Here is a 21,907-nt window from a genome sequence, read left to right as displayed (position 1 = left end):
TATGCACTATATGGTTACGATGTTTAAAAAATATTTGATTTCGCGAGTCTATGTAGATGCGAAAGTAGCACCTGGCCGCAAGACATCTAGGTTGAAGTCTCCATGGTGTAGTGGTTAGAGCGTTGGGCTCACTATCTGGAGGTCTGGGTTCGATTCCTGATGGGTCATTATCGAAATTACTTTGTGACACCGTCGTTTCTTTAGCTAAGACATTGCAGGCTGAATCACCTGATTGTCCCAAAAAGTAAGACGATTCCGTGCTTCGGAAGGTACGTACGTAGGTCCCGGGCTGCTAGACCAGGCCGAGATACCTGCAACAAACCGCACTGCACCACCGTGGTGTAGTCTCCCTCTGGTTGATTGAGGACGTTTATAGGCTTTTGTTTTTTATTGGTGTTCCGAACTAGGTATAGTATAGTGTCCCAATGGTGTTATGTTACTTGACTTAACATTTGTGTGTGGCTATGACTCGGCTCTGGCGACTTGGCGTTTTATGCACGTTTGTAAACATTGCGTGTGATAGGATAAACTTCTCATACTTCTTATACTTCAGTATAAGATGTATTAATAAAAATGCAACAATCTTAAATAAATATTAGTATTTATTCAGAGATCTACTCCATAATTTATAGTTTTATATAATAAGGTTTCCTGACCGGACTTACGTCCCGATTTGAAGGCACGCCCACTGGTACGCACTGGTAGAAAGCTATACTGTATAAACATCATACTATTTCATATACAAAAAATCCTCTACAAACATTATTTTAGGCTATTTAGTACTATCTACTACAATACTAACAAAAACAATTGTCAAAGGTATATTTTATAATTCTGATTGCTAAATAAAGACCGATCTAAAACTAACAAAAACATTTTGATTTTCTATTTATTTATGATTTTTTATCAAGAAAAACGTCCGACATTTTATCACGTTTTCCTATGACGTCACTGTGTGCTTTTTCATACATATTCCATAGTAATTTCGTGTTTTGATGTTTAATAAAAAGTAACTGATTAGACTAGGAAACTAGCCTTTACTAAAGTCTATTTCAAACTAAACCCAAGACACTGCTTTTATAATTACGTTAAATATATTTTTGTTTGGCGCAGTTTATAAAATAGTATACCAAGAGGTATACCATAACAAATTGCTAGTTTTGAACAGAAGTCGATGAGAAATAGCACTATAACAAAATAACCCAATTTCATATGCACTGCTTGTTAGCACAAGTGTTCAAGTTAACACTGACTTATGTATGCCGAATTGGTCCCAATTTTAGGGGCGTTTAGTTTTCAAAGTGACAGATATAATTCGTCACACCTAGCGGCACGGCCATTTTGAAGTTATAAAGTACAGCAAATCGCTCCGTCAATATAGTTATTATTTGATAAGAAACTTGATGAATACAATAAAGAACAGCTATTCGCTCCTGTGACGTAGTTATTAATTAATACGCAACTTAACCAGCGGGACAAACGTCGAAGCAGTCATCAGTGCCGCTAGTTCGTGTGAATTGTAAACGGTGCAAATCCGTTTCGCCAAATATTTCAGATACGCTAGTTAACCAGATCAGCGACGAATTATTCCCAATAGGAGGTATTACTGACGCTAAAATAAGCCTCTTGCTAATATTGAAATAGATAGTCCTACACAGTAAACACGACACTTATCGAGGTTTACACATTTCATTGAACGCGAATTTAGTAGTAGTCATTGTTTTCTAAATTCTATCAATTCGACAAGATATTTGAATTACGGACGTTTTACAAGTACGTACCACAATATATCTCAAGACGACTCAGTCAAAGTAACAATCCATAATACACTTAATTTAGAATAGAATACATTGCAAAATCATCAAAAGCGGAAGTACGCAAGTCAAAGCGAACAAGCCTTCATTTTCGCACTTCTAAAACTAAAATTAAACCCTAATCGTCCGCAAATCCAGGTCGTTCACTCAGTCTGTAACAAACAGATAAAATAATTATCATCAACAGTCTATGTTCATCAAAGTCATAGGCCTCTCCTACGGCACGCTACTGAGCTAAGTCTTAATTTTTTTCATTACACGAATATTAATTTATGACTTATTGACATAAGAACCTCAATTGTTATAGAGCATAAGGTTTTACTAATGATTATTATTTATTTTAGGAAAATGTACGAGTTATTTACATTTATAAGAATTCTGTAAAGTCTGTAATATGTGACTCCCTAATATGTATGAGACGTGAACATTGAGAACACAATATTTTATTTCGTGATACTAAAAAGTTTTAATAAAATTTTAATTATACACAATTTCAGTAAGTAGATTTACGAACTCACCTTTAATTCATGGTCACCATTCTGCTGTTCTTGTGGGAAGAAGTAACTTTTCTTCTTTTTCACGAACGTAGTGTCAAGGTGACCTCTGCAAACGAAAACACCCTGTATTACTTAATTAATCTATACGTATTTAACAATAATCGAATGCTTATTTGTAACATTTAATTTAGATTCTCTCGCATAGCTTTAATCATTTCCAATGTTGTATTTAAAGCTACGTTTTTCATGGAATTTTCACAAACCCTCCATGATTATAAATTGTTTTAGTACTTAACATAGTTCTGCAGAGCAACAAACATTAAAATCGTCTTAATTTGCCCAATAATTGAAAACAAAGCTACGAATGGGAAACATCTATAAATCCTAGCTAATGAATAATTACACACTAGTTTCAAACTTGCGCTAACTCTATGATAGATAACTCTATGATAATATTCTACCGTTGATATATTGCAGGTGTACATTACATCGCGTTCTAGATTGGTTAGTCAAATACCACAATTGACCCTACGTCTATCTAGTACGTAGATGGCATGAAACTCTAGCCGGCACTAATGACTGCTTTGCAGAACTATGCACTTACTGAGAATGTAGATTACAGTGTTTCCCTCCGCTTAAAAATATGCCATATGCCGGACAGGTTTTTATAAAACGAATACTTCTCGAGACTGCGCCTTCAAAACGAGAAAATATCGCATTAATTTTTAGCAAAGTTTTAACAAGACATCTGTTTTTTTTTTATTGGATTTGGCAGTAATCAGTAAGAGCATAGTCCGCAGTTCGTGGTTTTAGGCCTAACCTCGCGTAGGAACTTCAAGAAAACCGACAGGAGGTTATATCGCGCGACGTCTATGCCGTATTGGAATATGCTGTCGGCGCAGTATGAAGACATTGGGGCGACGCAATTATACAACAGTAGCGCGTACATCCATTTCTGCGTGCGGTCATCAGATCTAATCCTGCGTTCCGTGAGCGGGCGCAATGGACGCGGATGTCGCCGCACTAGCTCGCTGCTCTGTGGCATGTTAGGCAGGCAATCTTCCTCGGGTGACTTTTGAGGTTCGTTGATTGAAGGCAGAGAATCCGATCTAAATGCGAGCGAATTACATTAGCTGCGTTCACATTTTGTATCTAACGCCTGGTGAAATGCGTAACGCAATTTTTGTAAGAACTGTTAGGTGGATTTGCATTGTAGAAATTAGAAGGCGTTATGTTAATAAAAATATTAACTTACCGTTTGTCAAAATAGGAAGTACGAATTGGTGTAGTGTCAAGAGTTGCTTCCGTACTCGAAGGCTGTAGAAATTAACATAAAATTAATTTATATTTTAACATAATTTCCTCATTTTAGATTTGGAATTTGAAACGATCTACTCTGAACCAGCGTGCCTTTATGAAAGATTGATAAGATAGATCGAAGCAAATGGAATTCCATAGTCTCTGCTTACCCCGATGGGAGATAGGCGTTAGTTAATGTATGTATATAGTGTACTACACGCTAACAATGTGTACTAGGCATGGATATTTGGATACACTAAACAGTGTTCACTGTTGTGAGATGTTGCACTGTCCCGTACCACATTGCAATGTTTCCTTTACACTGGTTGCCTGGAAGAAATTTCTGCTTAGCAATAAGGCCGCCAGATTGTGCTGTATCTTTCGTCCATTTGTGTAAATTTGTTTTATATGTTGTGTGCAATAAAGTATATTTGATTTGTTTTGACTTGATTTGTTCTATTCACAGACCTGGTTCTCCTTGTCCTCGGAATCGGAGCTGGCGCGTCTGTTCTTGCAGAGGTCGGCCGGGCACCGGCAGGCGGGCCCGCAGCCCTTGTCGGCCTTCTTGCAGCCGCACATCTTGGTGGAGCACGCGCCGCGGCACGTGCAGTGCGGGGACCCGTCCGAGCCGCGCTTGGTGGCGCGCGACGATGTGTCCGAGGACGTGTCCTCGCGGCGGGACGTGTCCGTGAAGTTCATCGTTAGACGGGGGCGCTGCGCCTGTTGACAAAATTACAGAATTCATAGTTTTGTTCCTACTAACACCTGTATTGTAAGATACATAAACAGCCTATAAACGTCCCACTGCTGGGCACAGGCCTCCTCTCAATCAACCGGAGGGGGTATGGACTCCACCACGCTGTTCCAATGCGGGTTGGTGGAGGTGTTTTTTTTTACGGCTAATAGCCGGGACCAACGGCTTAACGTGCCCTCCGAAGGACGGAATTATCTTACTTTTTCGGACAATCAGGTGATTCAAGCCTGAAAGCCTTCAAACAAAGGACAGTCTCACAAAGTGATTTCGACAATGTCCCCATCGGGAATCGACCCCGGACCTCCAGATTGTGAGCCTAACGCTCTAACCACTAGACCACGGAGGCTGTGTACCACGGAGGCTGTTATTGTAAGATGTTAACTCCAATCTTCCTCGACTCCGTCCGGCCTTCCTCCAACTCAGCTCAAAATCGGTATTCTCAGACGGCGCCTCAACCTTAACTCGAGTTTAGACGTCATCATTTTTATAATATTATGTTGGCAGTATGATAATCTTGACTCCAATGAGTAAGCCCTCAAACCGATTTACAGACACAATAGTCTACTTAACCAGTCTAGTGATAAGGCTGCCATTTGCCAAGACTCTTTTGTAACTATTTACTTTTATTTTGGTGCAATTTAGTAAATTTGAATTGAATTTATAACTAAATCAGAAATCAGAATCATTTATTCAACGTAATTATAATGGATACTTGTTGAAGGTCCATGTAACATTTTTTAACGTCATTCCGCAAGGTGTTTATGGCTGAGAAGAAGAAATGACAAGAAACTGCAACAGCAACACATTTTTTTAAATCAATGAGGGTTTACTTTACAAGTTATTTAATAACTAGAGGAACACTTTTAATACCAAACATTTTCGTCATTTAGGTAATCATTAATCTCATAATAAGCTTTTTACATAAAGTAAGCTTCACATGAGCTTTACATTTATTTTCTGTCAAATTCAACATATTATCTGGTATTTTGTTGTAAAAACGTATACATATCCCTGAAAAAGATGAATTAATTTACTTAATCTAGAATTTACAGGCTGGTCACCTGATTGTCCGACAGTAAGATGATCCGTGCTTCGGAAGGCAAGTTAAGCCGTTGGTCCCGGTTACTACTTACTGATGTAAGTAAGCAGTCGTTACACGAGTCATGTCAGGGGCCTTTGGCGGCTCAATAATAACCCTGACACCAGGGTTGATGAGGTTGGTACTCCACCTCACAACCCACACGATAGAAGAGATCTAGAATTTTTGAATGGAATATAATCATTTTATTTTTATTCCTTGTATTGTAAGCATAAAACAAACCTGTATCCTCTTGAAGAGCGGCGTGGCGCGCCAGTCCGGATCCTTGTCATCCTCGAACTCGTCCTCCTCATCATCAGTCGGCTCTACGTACTCCACCTTCTTATCTTCCTTGCTCTCCTTCTTGCCGCGTTTCTTCGTCTTACTAGTGTTGTTGTTCGATGTGCGAAGTTGGTCTAGTTCCTCTGCTAGCTTTTTCTGTAAAGTTGAGGAAGAAATTCTGATTACTAAATAAAGACAGATCTGGAGGTGGCAAAGGACATTTTCTTTTTTCTATTTAAGTTATTTATAAATTATATTATAATATTTATTATATTAACTTTAGTTTTACTTTTAGGTATTTATTTATTTATTTTTTGTTGCACCATCCCGCATCCAAGTTGTAAATGTTTGTTTCCTTTTGTTGGTTGCCTGGAAGAAATTGCTCTAGAGCAATAAGGCCGCCCAAATTGTACTGTATTCATGTGTTATGTCTGATTGTTGAAATTCTAGTTCTGTGCAATAAAGTATATTTGATTTGATTTGATTTGATTTGATAAATTGTGGTTAAGAAAAATTTAATTATAAGTGCGACATTTCTATAACGTCGTAGGTTGCTTTTTCATACAAATTAAATAGTTGTGATTTGACGTTTAGTAAAAAGTAACTAATTGGACTAGTTGGAATCTAGCCTATTTTGTTAAATTGTATAAACTTCTGCCTACTGACGTGTCTTCGTCTTTCTCTAGCCCTTTTCCCAGTTTAACTAGGGTCGGGTCTCCTTACACATCCGCGCGAGAGACCTCTGTCCCGGCTTGGAATTGGCCTAAAATTTTATTTTAAGTTATATCCGTCATTTTCATATCCGTCGAAAAGGAAAGGGAGGGAAGATTCACAGCTCTTAATTTTAGGAAGAATGAGTAAATGAATGAATAACCCGGGCGAATCAAAAGGTACGTCGCTGTAACGTGCTGTATACTTAACTGTGTCGGGTTGTTGACGGATGTAAAATTTTTAGTCGGTTGGTTTAGATTTGTGCTTAAAATTGACGTGTGTTCCATAAATTTTATGCCTGTCGATTATCCGTCCCTTTCCTTTTCGGCGGATAAGAAAATGACAGGTATAAATTAAAGTAAAATAAGATAGTCTACTGGAATCAGCGCCATAATTTCTCTTCAGCTAAAACTAGACATATTACAAACAAAGACCTCCACCAACCCGCAGTGGAGCAGCGCGGTGGAGTGTGCTCCAAGACCCCGCCTTGTTGATTGAGGGGAGGCCTGTGCCCAGCAGTGGGACGTATATAGACTGTTTATGTTATGTATATTTCAGAAGATAAATCTATCTATAATAACAAATTACTCAGAAATATTGCCTTTCTTCGAACTCCCAGTTCTTAGTAGATTCATTAGGTAAATAGTAAATATGCAAATACGTACATTCTCCTCTTCAATCATCTCCAGTCGCTCCTGTTGGTACTGTATAACGTTCTGTAGATGTCTGCATGCCTCGTTCTTGTCACCCTTCCCCACCACGCCTCGTTGCAACGCCACCAGCGCCGTCAACTGTCGAGCAATACAAACGGACCACTGTTAAACACGTGACATCTTTCTATAAGAGAGATTTACCTATAACACATTGATATACATTGATACACATTGTTTTTTTGTGTCCATTGCGCTCAATAAAGTATTCTATCTATCTATCTATATACGAGTACCGTAGATAATATCATCACACAAAAATACGCCAAACCTTGACGCTAACGCAGCGGTATATAACGAGGCTGTATAGCGTTTAGTACAAAAAAAAGACGAATGGGGATTAAATGCCATATCCTACTACTATTTTATAGTTTGGCGCAGTGTTTTAGTAAAATCACTGTTAATAAGAAAATAAACTTTTTTTTACATATAAAAGGGTTTTCAGCTCAGCATAAGACTCAAGACCCAGGGACAACAGAGTGCTGTTTTTCAGCTGAACCCTAAAATAAAATTCATACAGCGCACCCTTCGGAGGACAGCAATAACTCGATTTTACCAATTTTTCAGGAGTTAAAAAAACCGTCCTACAAATTAGTCATGCCTACATTGCCAAGTGGGCTAGTCAGAGGTACATACATCTATTGCAAGATGAACTAAGTACTCACACCTCAAGGCACAGCATCACGCCTGTATCACCAAAAGGGTCGGCAGAGGAAGTCTTAGAAATACCATACAAAGAGAAAATAAAAACCCTTGATAGACCCACATTTATTATTTTCAAGTGAATAATTGCGTATATTTGGGGAAAAACTTAAAAAACATGGTTACTATAACCCGTGCGAATTACATAAACACCTCGCGTTAAGAGTTTCATAGCAGAGTGGTGTCTATTCGATTTGCAGGAGGTATAGAGAGGCAGTTACATGTTTCCTAAGTAAATTTTACAGAAAACTAGAAGGTAAAGGTAAAATTACATTTTGACGAAACCAAGTGACCAATGACCCGTAAATCCCAGCAACTCGGCCACTTCACTTACCTGTAGACAAGGAAACTTGTCAGCCTAGTGTATATAGAGTAAGATGGCTACTAAGAGTTAGTGAACTTTATCTACTTCTCCGCTGCACTGGCAGTCTACAAAGAGCATAGAATTAATTCGGCTGCTCATCAATACTAAAGACAAGAATACACAAGCCAGTAGCTGGCGCACTTGCAAGCCAGCTTCTTGCACGCACGGTGAACAAAAAAATCGCCGCTAGAGAAAATAGGATAAAATCAAATATGAAGTTAGCGTCGATTTTTTGTGTATTCCATGCCTTTAGGACGATGGGTTGATTCACTTATCAGATACGGTTCGTTATCCCATTTCAAAGTTTAAAATCAAAAGTGGCTGCAGGTTGACTAGTGATTACTTGTGACGTCAGTTGACTTTTCCCACACAGTGTGGGACTTTACAGGCTACGTTTCCCAAAAAATATATAGATGCCGCTTTCCTTCTGCATTATATATGTCTGTTATCCATGAAATTAGAAGATGTTTAACCTTCCTTCGTTCTAAAATGGATAACAGACATGCATCTTTTATCTGTTTTTGGCTATAAAGATACCCTTTTTTGTTACACTCGGGTACGATACATCTTCCACTCATTATTATTTTGATCAAAATAATGAGAAGAAATACTCGTAGCATCATAATTATATTTTTTTTTTTATGAAATGGGTACATCGGTTTCTCGCTCGACGTTTATCGTGATAGTAATTTAACCGAGGGTGACGCATTTTAGGGAAAATGACAAACTTATAGAGTTCGACAAAACTTATCGACTCGGTCGATTAATTTTATCACGTTGCGCATGCTGCCCGCTCCTTCAAACTCCCCCGCAAACGCCCTCGCGCTCGCTCGCCGCAGTTTGCAGTCGTTTAGCGGGCGGACATAACTGACGTACAGTCATAAGCAATATAATGTACCCACTTTAGGGCTCTGTCGCACTAACATATTTGAAACTTACAGTTCAATTCGTCAAAAAAGTTAATGTGACATGGTACCAAAGTGTATACATATTAATGCTCGTGACCGTAGGTACCGTGTATTCAAATGTCCGAGTTATAAGTTCCAAAATCTTGTGTACACACACAAGTATGGTTGGACGAAAGAGTACCATACCTCCTTGAATATTATACATTTATATAATCTCTCCACCAACCCGCAGTGGAGCAGCGTGGTGGAGTATGCTCCATACCCCCTCCGGTTGATTGAGGGGAGGCCTGTGCCCAGCAGTGGGACATATATAGGCAGTTTATGTTTATGTTGTAATCTCTTACCTTCTGCTCATTCTGTATCTTGATAGTAGCGAGTTGTCTCTCGAACTCAGTCTTGCTGTTCTCGAACTCGAGCGCGAGTCTGTCGTGCGCCTCCTTGATTTCCTCATATCTCGCCTGGTAGCCCTTCTCGCTCTGGTTCTGAAGCTCCCTCTTAGCGTCCACCAGCAACTCGAATAGACACTTCAACGCGACTTTCGCTTCGAGCATCGATTGTATGTTGTCCCATTGGGTTCGTGATTTGTTTTCTGTGGATAAGTCATTATTTTATAGGATTACAACACACCCCGTACATTCTTTTTTTTTTAAATCAAATGGGTTTGTTCTTTAGCTCTCACTTTTAGGTCGCAAAACCAATTATTGTCGAATTTGTTTTCGAATTCATGTTTGGATTATAAATGATTATCACGTGCTCAGCGGTGAAGGAAAACACCGTAAGGAAACCCACATTCCCGAGAAATGCATTTTCGGACCTGTAATGTTTTACCTTCGCTGGTTGGAAGGTCAGACAGGCAATCGCTTGTGTAAAAAACCGGACCTGTCAAATCGTCAAGTTAGGTAAGCGGACGCTGTGAAAAACAGGATAATGCTAGGGGAATGTTGATGGGTTTATTTTTGACGCCATGTGTTGACAGTTTAAAAAGCTTAACCAGAAGATGCCTATTTAGGCTGGTCTTAAACGAACTCAAGTTATAAGTTGAAGGGAACACCAAGTGGAAGTGCATTCCACTCCTTGCCGTTCACATTATAAAATATGAACATACACCTAACGCGTAAGTGCGAAAGAGACAGTCCATGCGCTTTTCCCCTTACTCCTTAACGGCTTACGGCCATTTAAAACTAAAGAAAGTGAGGTCGGTGCACGATAGGAATTGGTGCGGGGGACGGGGACGGGGACGGGGGGGGGGGGAGTTACTGTTCTAAACGTGGTATTATTCTTTATTGTATACCTGATGGCCAGTACCATTACGACTAAATATATATCATAGTATTGTAGTCGTTACATGAGCCACGGCAAGAGCCTGTGGCGGGTTGATGGGGTTGGTAATCCACCCGCCAGCCCACACGTCAGAAGAACTATATACCTTGGTCAGCAGTGAGTATCTTCTGTTGCAAGTCTGAGATCTGCGCCTTGCGGAGCGCCAGGTCGTCCTCTAGCTCGGCGATCTTCTTGCGGTTGGCCTCGTCGTCCGTTCTGTGACGGAGTTCTTCCAGTTGTTCTGTTATGAAGGCCCTGGAAATGTGCAATTTGTGAGTATTTGCTAACAAAATTATCAATAAGTGCGCTAGCAAAACTATGTTGCGTTTTGCGGCCGTATCAGGTGTTCATACTGCGAGTGTAGAGCGCGCTTTAGTGCGGAAAAATATCGAAACATTAAATTAGTCTTCAATCTTCTTCTATCGTGTGGGTAGGTGGAGTACCAACCTCATCCACCCTGGTGTCAGGGTTATTATTGAGCCGCCAAAGGCCCCTGACATGACTCATGTAACGACTGCTTACTTACATCAGTAAGTAGTAACCGGGACCAACGGCTTAACGTGCCTTCCGAAGCACGGATCGTCTTACTTTCGGACAATCAGGTGATCAGCCTGAAATGTCTTAACCAAACTAGGGACCACAAAGTAATTTTTGTGATATGTCCCCACCGGGAATCGAACCCAGGACCTCCAGATCGTGAGCCCAACGAACAACCACTGGTCTACGGAGGCCGTGGAGTCTTCAATAATAATGTTATATAAAGCATAAGTTATCCACGTCACTTTTAAAAAGAAGGCGGTACACGACGAGAACTAGGCAAAGGTTGGGTTAGCAGTGGGAGTGGAATGAGAGTAAATATATTCAGCTAAAATAAAAATCCTGTTCCGGTCGCTTTCACTGGTCAAGTTAGTAGACCCTAGCATAAACATAAAATACAAGTAAAAACTCTTAGGGTAGAATCACATCTGACCGCAACGCAACCCACTTTCCTATGTTTCTATCCTTTATTATTTGCTAGAGGGAGACAATGAATGGGAGTGCGATCGGTCTCATGCGACGTCATGCCATACTAAAGTGAACTCGAGTTAAAGTTGAGGTGCCGTTTAAGAATAGCGATTTTGCGCTGAGGGCCTTAAGGTCGCCTCAACTGAGAACGAAGTCGGGGAAAAGTCGAGTGAACATCGTAAAATACGGGTGTTATAGCATTATGTATACCTGTACTCCATAAGCTCCTCCAGCGATTTCTCTGCCTCAACAATACTGAGATGGACCTCCAACTCCTGCTCGATGTAGTGCTGCACCGCGCCCGCCTTCACGCTGCCCTTAGCGTTGCGCTTCAGTGCCGCGTTCTTCTGTCTGTCAAGCGCTTCCTGTGATGGTCATAAAACACAACATAAGCTCACGACTATATCCTAATCGGGGTAGTCAGAGGTACATCAATCGCAAGATGAACCCTCACCGAGGTTACTGTTAAGGTTAGGTTACACAGTGCGAGCAGCTGTGCCTGTGTACTCGTATGACAGTAGCTCGACTCGCCTCGCACGGTCACACTATGCAAACTGCTGGCGTCGCAGAAGACAGCTACTATACCAGTGTACTGGTATAATTCGTTTGTATCATGTCGCCCAAACAAGAAACACTACCCGGCGTAGGCCCGAGCGTATAAGCTACTGTCATTTCGCAAAATCGTGCGAGTTGACGACCGAGCGGCGTGCGAGTGGTGTGGTGGGGGAAGCCGGGGAAGGCAAGTAGCGAGTAAAAACAAAAAATATTGAAGTAACTCGAACGCGAGCAACTGTCCCACTCGCACATGACAGTAACTCGTATGATGCGGTCACACGTGCGTAGTAGCTGCACCTCAATAACTGAGTCGGTCAGCTCGCATGTTAGCTCGCACTGTGTAACCTAGGCTTTAGACCAACGTGTCACTTTGGTCCTGTGGTACATAACCTAAGGTACAATTTGCTTCTCAAACGGGAAGCGCCGGTTCGAACCCAGGGATCGGATTTGCACTATTGAGTTATTCTCTTAAGTGCAGTTTTCACTAACACAGTTGGCTCGACGTAGATGGCGATACGGCTCACCACATATCAAGTTAAGAAAAATATAAAATCACGCCTATATCCCACCGGGGTAAGCAGAAACTATGGAGTTCCATTAGCTTCGATTCTGGCATACATTTCTAGCTTCCCCCATATTGATCAATAATTTCATACTCGTATGCCGGTTCACAATATATAAAAAGTTCAGATTAGATAAAAAGAGCTATGCCTTTTTTAAGGAGATGCACAATTTGTGCAGATATTTAGATATTTTATTAAAAGTATAAGGTCTTTTAAGTCTTTACCTTGAGCCGCTTGTTAACAGCGACAGCCTCCTCCATCTTGCGTTTGAGCACGTTCTGCTGCTTGGCGTGCAGCGACTCCATCTTGGCCATGGCGGTGGCGCGCTTGCGGTCCTCATTGCGCAGGCGCAGCATCGCGCGCTCGTTGTCCGCCTTCCACTTGCGGAACTTCTCGCTTTCTTCGCGCATTTGGCGGATTATTTTCACCTAGGGGAGTTGTGGTAGATTGATTTAATATAATGAAGTGCATATATGCATGAAATTAATAAAGCAGCTTCTGAGAACGACCAGAGGTCTGCACGACAACCACGCAGCGCGCGACGCGAATTATATCGAGGGACCCTGTGAAAAACGGGATAATGCTAGGGAGATGAATGATGGACAATACGGCCAAACGCGTGAAATATGATCGACCCTATTTAAAAAAAAAAACTTATTGTGTAAAAACAAGCCTGCCTACCTTAGTAGCCTTCATGGCGTGCAGCTCAGCGTTAAGAGCGGCGATCTTGGCCTCATTCTTCTCCTTCATCTTGATGATGCCCGCCTGTTGCTGGCACTTCTTCTTCAAGTCAGTTATCTCTTGTTCTAGTGCAGATACCTTCGTGCGACGCTCCTCGTGGCTCGGGTCTTTGCTCTGGGGATTACAGTATTACAAACAAACATTATACATATTTACATGATCACGTTAACGCGTGATCAAGTGATCCCTAATGGGATGAGAAGAGGCTACTAGGTATCCTAGGTCAAAGATAAATTATGAAATTCTGATGATTCCGATTTAAATAAAGACAGATGTGAAACTAATAAAAACATTTTCTTTGTTCTATTTAACTTATTTATGAATATTAATCAAGAAAAACGTAATGTTAAGGCCGACATTTATCTTGTTTTTCTATGACGTCACAGTGTGATTTTTCATACAAAATTCCATAGTAATTTTGTATTGTGACGTTTAGTAAAAAGTAACTGATTTGACTAGTTGGAAACTGGCCTATTGCATCTTACCTTGTTCTGCTTGAGTTGCTGCATTAGTTCGTCTCTCTCCTTCTCGAGCTTGGCGATGCGTTCCTCGTTCTCGCGCAGGTTGCTGTGGCTGTCGAGCATCTCCTTGTTGTTGGCCAGTATGGCCTGTACCACGGACGCCTTGATCGCCATCGCGTGGTTCAGCTCGCGGAGTTCTTGTGTTAGAGCCACCTGGGGGACAAATTACGAAATGTTTTTATATCAACATAAGCTATATTATAATTAAAACACATAATAACAGGTTCGTACCGCGTTTAAAGTAGGCATATGAGACTCCCGATATTTCTACCTACTCCACTCCAATCTCATCAGTCATCCCGTGATCATGGCACTTGCAACAGTGTCGAAATATCGGGAGTCTCATATCTCTACTTTAAACGCGGTAAGAACCCGTTATTATGTGTTATAATAACCGCGTACTTAAAACAAGATATAATATAGTCGTTGGCCAATTGGGCTAGTCAGAGGTACATCAATCACTAGATGAACTAAGTACCCACACCTCACCGAGCTTTCTGTTAGACCAATGTGATATAGATGGTGATAATTTTAGGAATAAAAGTAAACAGCTTGTAGTTGTCCCTCCGAGGCCTCCACAACAGGCACTTATTTTCATACAAATTCCATAGTAATTTCGTGTTTTGACGTTTAGTAAAAAGTAACTGATTTGACTATTTGGAAACTAGCCTATTGAAAGAACTAGAGGTTTTGTGGAAAAAAATCACATCAGAATGTGATTTTTTCAAAATAGGAGTTTATATGGTTTTTACTCTAAAGCGACGTCAACGCAATTTGTAAATTTGCTGACGGTAAATACGATTGCATGTTCACAAATAACTTTTAAAATTGCACAAGCCAAACAATAATACTTACATGTCCTATAGCCCTCTTCTCCTCTTCGACGACCGCCTGTTCTTCATTTAGCACCGCCTCATCATCAATCTTTTCATGATCACTCTCAGCCACAAACGACAACTTGATCTCATGGTCTATCAGTTCTTCATTCGTCTTCAGATTCATCGACTGCAAGTCTTCGAGCCTCGTCTTCATATCTTTGAGACATTCCATCACTGTCTTCTGTGAATCTGTGTCTTTTTCACTTACGTTAAGGTTCTCTATTGTCTGGTTGCATTGTTCTGTGAGCTCGTTTAGTTTTCTTTCTATTTTTTCCTTTGCCGCTTCGGCTAGAAGCGCTTTCTCACAGAGATTAGTGTTCTCTATCAGCATGTTGCTAAGGTGTTCTGTGACTTGTTTGTGTTTCTTTAACAACTCGGCGTATCTGCCGCGTTCTTTCTCTAGTTCCTCTTGTAAGTGTTCGTTGTTTTGTTCGCTTGGTGTAGGGCCTTTGCCTAGTAGTTGGAGGCGCAGTTCATTCACTAGGTTGTTTAGCCTGAAATGATGATAGGAAATAAGTTTCAATTCAATTCATTTTCGAACTATTAAGCTGTTTTCTGAAAGATATAGTTTTTTAAGTAACACGACTCGTTAAGGCCTTGGAATTAGGCATATAACGGCCTCCATGGTCCAGTTGGACATTGAGCTCACAAACTGGAGGTCCTGGGTTCGTATCAGTGGGCACATATCACAAGAAAACGCTTTGTGATTCCCACTTTGGTTAGGACATTGCAGGCTGTAATTCGGAGGGCACGTTAAGCAGTCGGTTCTGGCTAAAGTTATAGCTACTATACTTGAGTATATAATATAGTTATTATATAAGCCATGTCATGTTCTTTGAGGGCACAATGGTGATCCTGACACCAGGGTTGATGAGGTCGGTTTCTGTCTGGTCTTTGGATCTCACAACCCCCAAGAGAGAAGAATTGAATTCTATAATAAATATGTAATAAGACTTAATAAGACACGACGAATTTATTAAAAACACTATAGAAGGGAAGATAGAAGAAAAGAGAGGATGGGGAAGACCAAGAAGGGCAAGAAGAGCATACATAGAACAAATTATAGAGAACACGAACGTCGTGTCTTATAAATTTGGCCCTTGATAGACAAGAATGGAGAATGCTACACCGACAAGAGATGATGATGAATAAATATTTATGATAGGTGTACCTGACGATCTCGGCGGCCTTAGCGTCCTGGTTGATGACGGGCTTGTTGCGTATGCGCCGCGCGCGGTCCGCGTACCGTAGCGTGGACACCGTCTCGTCCAGGTTGTAGTCCGCGGGGGACACGCACGCCACCATCAGCGTCAACGAGTTGCCGCCCAAGCTGTCTGGATATTACGACACAAACATAAACTATACAACCCAAACATAATACTACGTATAGAACGGCAACTTTCCGCACCCCACCAGCGGCTGAGTTAATTCCCCCCCCCCCCCCCCCCCCCCCCCATTTCGCATGAAATAATGTTACAGACATCAGTCAAAAATCTTTGGTACCTATTTTTGTTAATGATAATAATAAATATATGATATTACCAATTACAGAAACTATTTTCAGAACAATTTCCTAAAGAACTAATAAGCCACTTGGCAGCAAAAAATGGGATTTAAACATAGCTTGCGATGCTTGTGTAGCTTGAGATGAATGGGTGTATATACCATAGACCTTTGACTCCCCCTCCGGGGATACAGATGTGATATTTTTGCAATTCTAAACAATCAAATGAGCTACACACCCTGCAGTAGCCTGGTGAGCTTGCTGTCACGATAGCTGATGAAGCTGCGGTTGGTGCCGTCTCCCAGCGCGGAGATCACGTTGCCCAGAGCCAGGAGACCCTGGTTGATCTTCACACCTTCCTTCAGCCGCTCACCAACTGCCTTCGTCTTCTTTATGCGCTCTGACCCGGCGAGGTCCACCAGGTGGAACTTCGAGGTTGTTGCTATGTTTCTGCAGTAAATTATGTTAAATTAAACTTATTTAAGATTCATATTTTTTACGCATTTTAATTATTTAAAGGTCCTAATTCCTGCAGACGGCATCTAATTTTATTTTAAGTTATACCTGACATTTTCTTATCCGCCGAAAAGGAAAGGGACGGGTAATCAACAGGCATACAATTTATGGAAAACACGTCAATTTTAGGTAGAAATTTAAAAAACCCTCCCAAAACTTTATATTGGCCGATAACCCGAGAGAATTAAGTTGACATCACACGTCAAACGCGTTGCATATCAGCAAGATGCCCATTTTATTCTCCTAGGTTATTCATTATTTTAAATCAATTGTCAATCAAAATCAAACGTGCATTTCCTTTTCGGTGGATAAGAAAATGACAAGCTTAAAATAAAATTCGGAGGTGTCTGCAGGAATCGGAGCCGTGTATGTGTAATTTATAAAGTGTTATAAATAAATTTACCCACTGAAGTGTTACATAGGCATACGAATACTCTCTCTCTTTACTCTACTTCTCTAACTTTCCTACTCAAACTCAAAATGTTTTAAGTTTTTGTGTTTTTTCACCAGGTTTCAAGTTGATGCAGCCTGAATGGCCACCGCCACCTCGCGAGATCTATTGTGTGACCAAGTCCCTCTTAAAGAGAAAAAGATCCTCCTCCAGACCAATCCGTTCGATAAAATCTAGCGTCGTTTTAGGAGAAAGCTCCATGACCTCCTGGGGATCCTTTATACGGCCCCCCAGTGCTCGACTTTTACTGTGTATGAGAGCCTCACAGCTGCACAGCCTCCGTGGTCCAGACGTTTCGCGTTGGGGTTGGGTTCGAATCCCGGTAGAGACACAAAAATCACATGGCGGGCCCTGGTTTGGATAGGACATTGCAGGCTGATCACCCGTATGTCCGAAATTAAGCTAAGCCGTGCTTCGAGTCCCGGTACTACATACAGACGTAAGTACATTGTCGTTGCATGAGGGGCCTTTGGCGGCTCAATAATAACCCTGATACCAGGGTTGATGAGGTTGGTAGTCCACCTTACAACCCACACGATCGAAGAGCACGGCTGCCTAGCAGGTTTAAACAGAATCTACATAAAGCAAACTCGGTCAGTTCCATTCTATTTAGGTGCTTGATCAGTATCATAATTAGTTGACAATAGCTTACTTGTCAGTGCGACTCTCTTTAGCTATGATGATTGTGAAGACGGCGTGGCTGCGGCTGGAGGCCTGGTTCATGGCGGTGGAGCCCGTCACGCGGCCCAGCGAGCCGCGCTCCAGGACCATCATCGTCTCCATGGTGGACGTTACTGGCATCTCAGTTATACCTGCAGGTTGACATCAGTTTTTTTTATTTTTACATAGCTTTGAATCAGTGGTTAAGAGGTTAGAAGGATATGTGCGTGAAAAGAAAAAGAGAATATGACTGACATGAGATGTTTGGAAGAGAAATACATGTTGTGCCAAACCCACATAGATATAGATAAATGCAGGAGGATGATGATCTTTAAATTAGTGGTTCCCAACTTTTTCTTATCTATGACAAACCCCCGACACTCCATACAAATATCTCATCATCATCAGCCCATTAACGTCCCCACTGCTGGGGCACGGGCCTTCCCTATGGATGGATAGGGAGATCGGGCCTTAAACCATCACGCGGGCCCAGTGCGGATAGATGGTTATTAACGACTGCTAATGCAGCCGGGACCAACGGCTTAACGTGCCTTCCGAAGCACGGAGGAGCTAGAGATGAAAACTTTTTTTTTGTGGTCACCCATCCTATGACCGGCCTTTGCGAAAGTTGCTTAACTAACAATCGCAGACCGAGCGCGTTTACCGCTGCGCTACCGAGCTCCTCTAACAATCTCACAAGCTCCCAAAAACTGATTTGACTAGTTGGAAACTAGCCTATTAGGTAAAAAAGAAATACCTGGTAATATGACTCCCTTGTTGATGTCCTCCCTTATTTCTATGATGCTGTGTCCTCGCTCCTTCCCCGACAGCAGGTCGTAGCATTGCTCCTGGTACAGCTCCATGAAAGAGACATTCACACGGAATATGAACTTATCCTCATGTGTTTCTATGTAGTCAAATATATCAGCCACTGCTTGTGGTATCACGCCTGGAAATTAAGAAAAAATCCTGTTTGTAAAAGGCTTTTAAGAAGATATGCCTATGCATAGTACGCCGATGCAGAAAATGGAGCTATCAGCCCCCACGGCATAGTAACGGCGCCAAGCACGAAAATCATTAATTATAACGAGGGTGTTGGCGTCAGATCTGGCAACCTCCCGCTGCCTAGGTATGTTGATTATATGACACATAGCAACAGGGGTCATAAGTAAGGTTTTTTTTATATTATTTACATTTGTATTTTCCTTCTCTTTATTATATCTTAATATTGAGTTAGTAATTTTCATTTCGCTCGCTAACATCGCAGTCCTTTGATTGCAAATTTGCTATCTACGTAGATAAAACCTCGTACGACTATTGGTCGAAGCCCTCGATAGAATATGCGCCCTACGAGGCTCTGTTGCTGTGCCGCGGAGGCACAACAAAATAATGGACATTTCCATGATCATTAATATGTAATACCATTGTGAGATGGCTATAACTAATGTTAACATCCTAGAATTTGTAACAGTAAATTACAATAGAGATTGCAATAGAAGTTTAGATTCAATGGCCTAATTGTGTAACTTAATTTCTATATTGACATATAGAAATCCTACCCTATGATTGGTTGAACTTGACAACTCCTGTATATTCATTGATATTTTAGCCAATCATAGCACAGAATTGTATGTGTAAAGATAGAAATTGAGTTACACAAACACCCCCATAAGGCCCTGAGCCTTAATTGTATAACTCAGTTTCAATCTTGAGGGATAAAATTCCTGTCCTAAGATTGGCTAAAACTGACAACTGTTGTCAGATTATTGTAATTTTAGCCAATCACATGATAGCAGTTCTATCTATCAAAGTAGACACTAAGTTTATTTATTACTACAACACTATCACCAGTGATGTGCCGTTCCCGGGAAAGTTCCCATTGTGGGAATATTCCCGTTGTAATAACTCTTTAATGGTAAGGAAACTGGCTGCTTTTCTTTATCAAAATCTTCTTTCTTGGACTCTTATTTGCCTAAAGGTTAGGTGAGCTCTTTTTACATAACTTTTGCACCTTTTACTGCCAGGTATGAGAACATTCCGGGAACAGCACATTACTGACAAATACCATTACATGAACACCTTACAGATCTTTGCTCTACTTATAAGAGGATTGTATCGGTACATTTATATTAAAATTGTCTCCATACCTAGTTTGGTGGAGTCTCCATCTGAACCTGAGTAGTTGGTGCCCATAGTGTATGTCTTGCCAGAGCCAGTCTGACCGTAGGCTAGGATAGTTACATTGTAACCTGGAATAAATACATTTGATAATTTGTTATTGTTAGTGTTTTATTCTCAAATAAGAATAATAACAAAGAAAGAAGGGATAATATACTGCTGTTCTTGGTCTTCCTCTTCTAATTCTTTCTATCTTCCCTTCTATGATGAGAGCTTTCATTGAACTAATTAAAGAGCAAGGCAACACTGTGTCTTATAGAGATGTCTAAGAATCAGCTTTGGATACAGAAGGATAGCAGAATGCTGCTTGAACAAGAGTGTGACTCTTAAGTTAAAAAGAAGAATACCTATACTGCAGTTACATACCTTGAAACAGTTTCCCTATAAGGCCTTTCACAGCTGTGTCATAAAATTCTTGCTGAGTGATGTGTTGAGGGAAGACATAGTTGTATGTGAATGCTAGATCCTTGATCACCACCTGTGGCTGAGATGGCACCACATCGATACACTCCTCACAGGCCCTGTCTAGCTCAGACTGCATCAACGGCCTTATCCTAAGGGCCACCTGCACTGTATCTATGGTATCTTTACCCCTATCTTCAGCCATCTTGATTTCTATTTTTTATTCTATTTGAAGATGAAGAAATACAACCCCCCAGATTCACCAGCTATGGATTTTCATGTCCTTGTATTGACAGAGAGAAGGGAACCTGTCAATGTGTTTTTTACTTTTCCCCCTAATGGTTATAAATTTTATGTCAAACCAGACATTACGCCCAGTTATGTCCTGAAAAGAGGTTTAGATTTTTAGTATGACTAATGTTATTTCTTACAATTCATTCAATAAACACTAAAAAAATAGGAATGGCTATTAGTTATTTTCAGGTTGACACAATAAATAAAACTAATTTGAGAATAGTAAAAAATATGATGGGTTTTCTCACCAAGTTATCCTAATCCACATAGCACCTAGGTACTGCCACAAGTCAATAACAATAAAAGTTCACAAATAACGGTAGTCGTAACTTTCTATTTATAATAAACAAGTAAATATTATTTAAACAGAACGCTAAATCAAACCTAACAAATTGTTTTAGAATCTGAATAATCTGAATTGAAGAAAGAAACACTAAAAGCAACGGTTTGAATCAACGGACACATTTAAATTTGGGAATGAAATATGTTTCTTACGCTCGTACTTAGTAGTAATAAGTATTTGAAACAGAGAGAGCTCTGTATATTATCTTGCTCACTTCTTAATTTCTTTTGTGCCTTAAATCGTACGAAAAAATCAAGACTACATCAGTGACTCAGTGTTGCTATACAAAAAAATTAAGAGATGAAAAATAAAGTAACAGACACACCAAACAACTAATAATCGGCAACGAGTGACTTTCTAGGTTCTAGGCTACATCCCCCAAAAACAATATAGATGACAATAATTACCTGATTTCTCATTACTCGGATACATAATTATTTCAAAATACAATGTAATGACAGAAGAATATTATTATATAATATAAAAAATATTGATGCTTGATATTTGGATCACATTATGTATTGAATTATGTTGCTACCCATATTGCTTCTCTTTATTTTGATCAGAATATGGGTGGAAGAATTTTGCTTTACCTTTTTATTACAAGGTTCATCATTTATACCCAAAAACAAAGATAAAAGATGCATATTCTGTTTTCGATGAAATTAAAAGATTAAACGAAGGAAAATCTGAACAGCGTCATCTATATTGTTTTTGAGGAACGTAGCCTGGAAGTCCCTCTTTGCGTCGACGCCGACGCGAGCGAGTCACTTCATATACATAACTAACTTCATATTTCAATAATATCATAGAGCATTGATACATACGTACGATAGTGTGAGGGTGTTTTCATACAA

General features: G+C 40.5%; 1 protein-coding gene across 1 annotated transcript; it reads right to left on the bottom strand.

The window, feature by feature from the left end:
• Positions 1 to 1,513: 1,513 nt before the first annotated feature.
• LOC126375120 (chromosome-associated kinesin KIF4) lies at positions 1,514 to 21,176 on the bottom strand. The gene is made up of 20 exons (XM_050021960.1): positions 20,956 to 21,176; positions 20,378 to 20,798; positions 19,981 to 20,082; positions 18,591 to 18,782; positions 17,826 to 17,985; positions 16,445 to 16,656; positions 15,874 to 16,036; positions 14,680 to 15,196; positions 13,789 to 13,977; positions 13,244 to 13,417; positions 12,787 to 12,990; positions 11,655 to 11,809; positions 10,546 to 10,694; positions 9,464 to 9,708; positions 7,101 to 7,226; positions 5,686 to 5,880; positions 4,079 to 4,330; positions 3,567 to 3,628; positions 2,333 to 2,417; positions 1,514 to 1,966 (listed from the first exon to the last, which is right to left on the bottom strand). Exons 2-20 carry the CDS (start codon positions 20,616 to 20,618, stop codon positions 1,958 to 1,960), a joined length of 3,432 nt encoding a protein of 1,143 aa, XP_049877917.1. The 5' UTR covers positions 20,619 to 20,798; positions 20,956 to 21,176; the 3' UTR covers positions 1,514 to 1,957.
• Between the last annotated feature and the right edge of the window lie 731 nt (positions 21,177 to 21,907).

This window comes from Pectinophora gossypiella, chromosome 18, assembly GCF_024362695.1.
Source record: "Pectinophora gossypiella chromosome 18, ilPecGoss1.1, whole genome shotgun sequence".
In the NCBI taxonomy this organism is placed as follows: Eukaryota; Metazoa; Arthropoda; class Insecta; order Lepidoptera; family Gelechiidae; genus Pectinophora; species Pectinophora gossypiella.
Note: the sequence above shows the minus strand (reverse complement) of the source record. Positions and strands in the feature narration are given on the sequence as shown.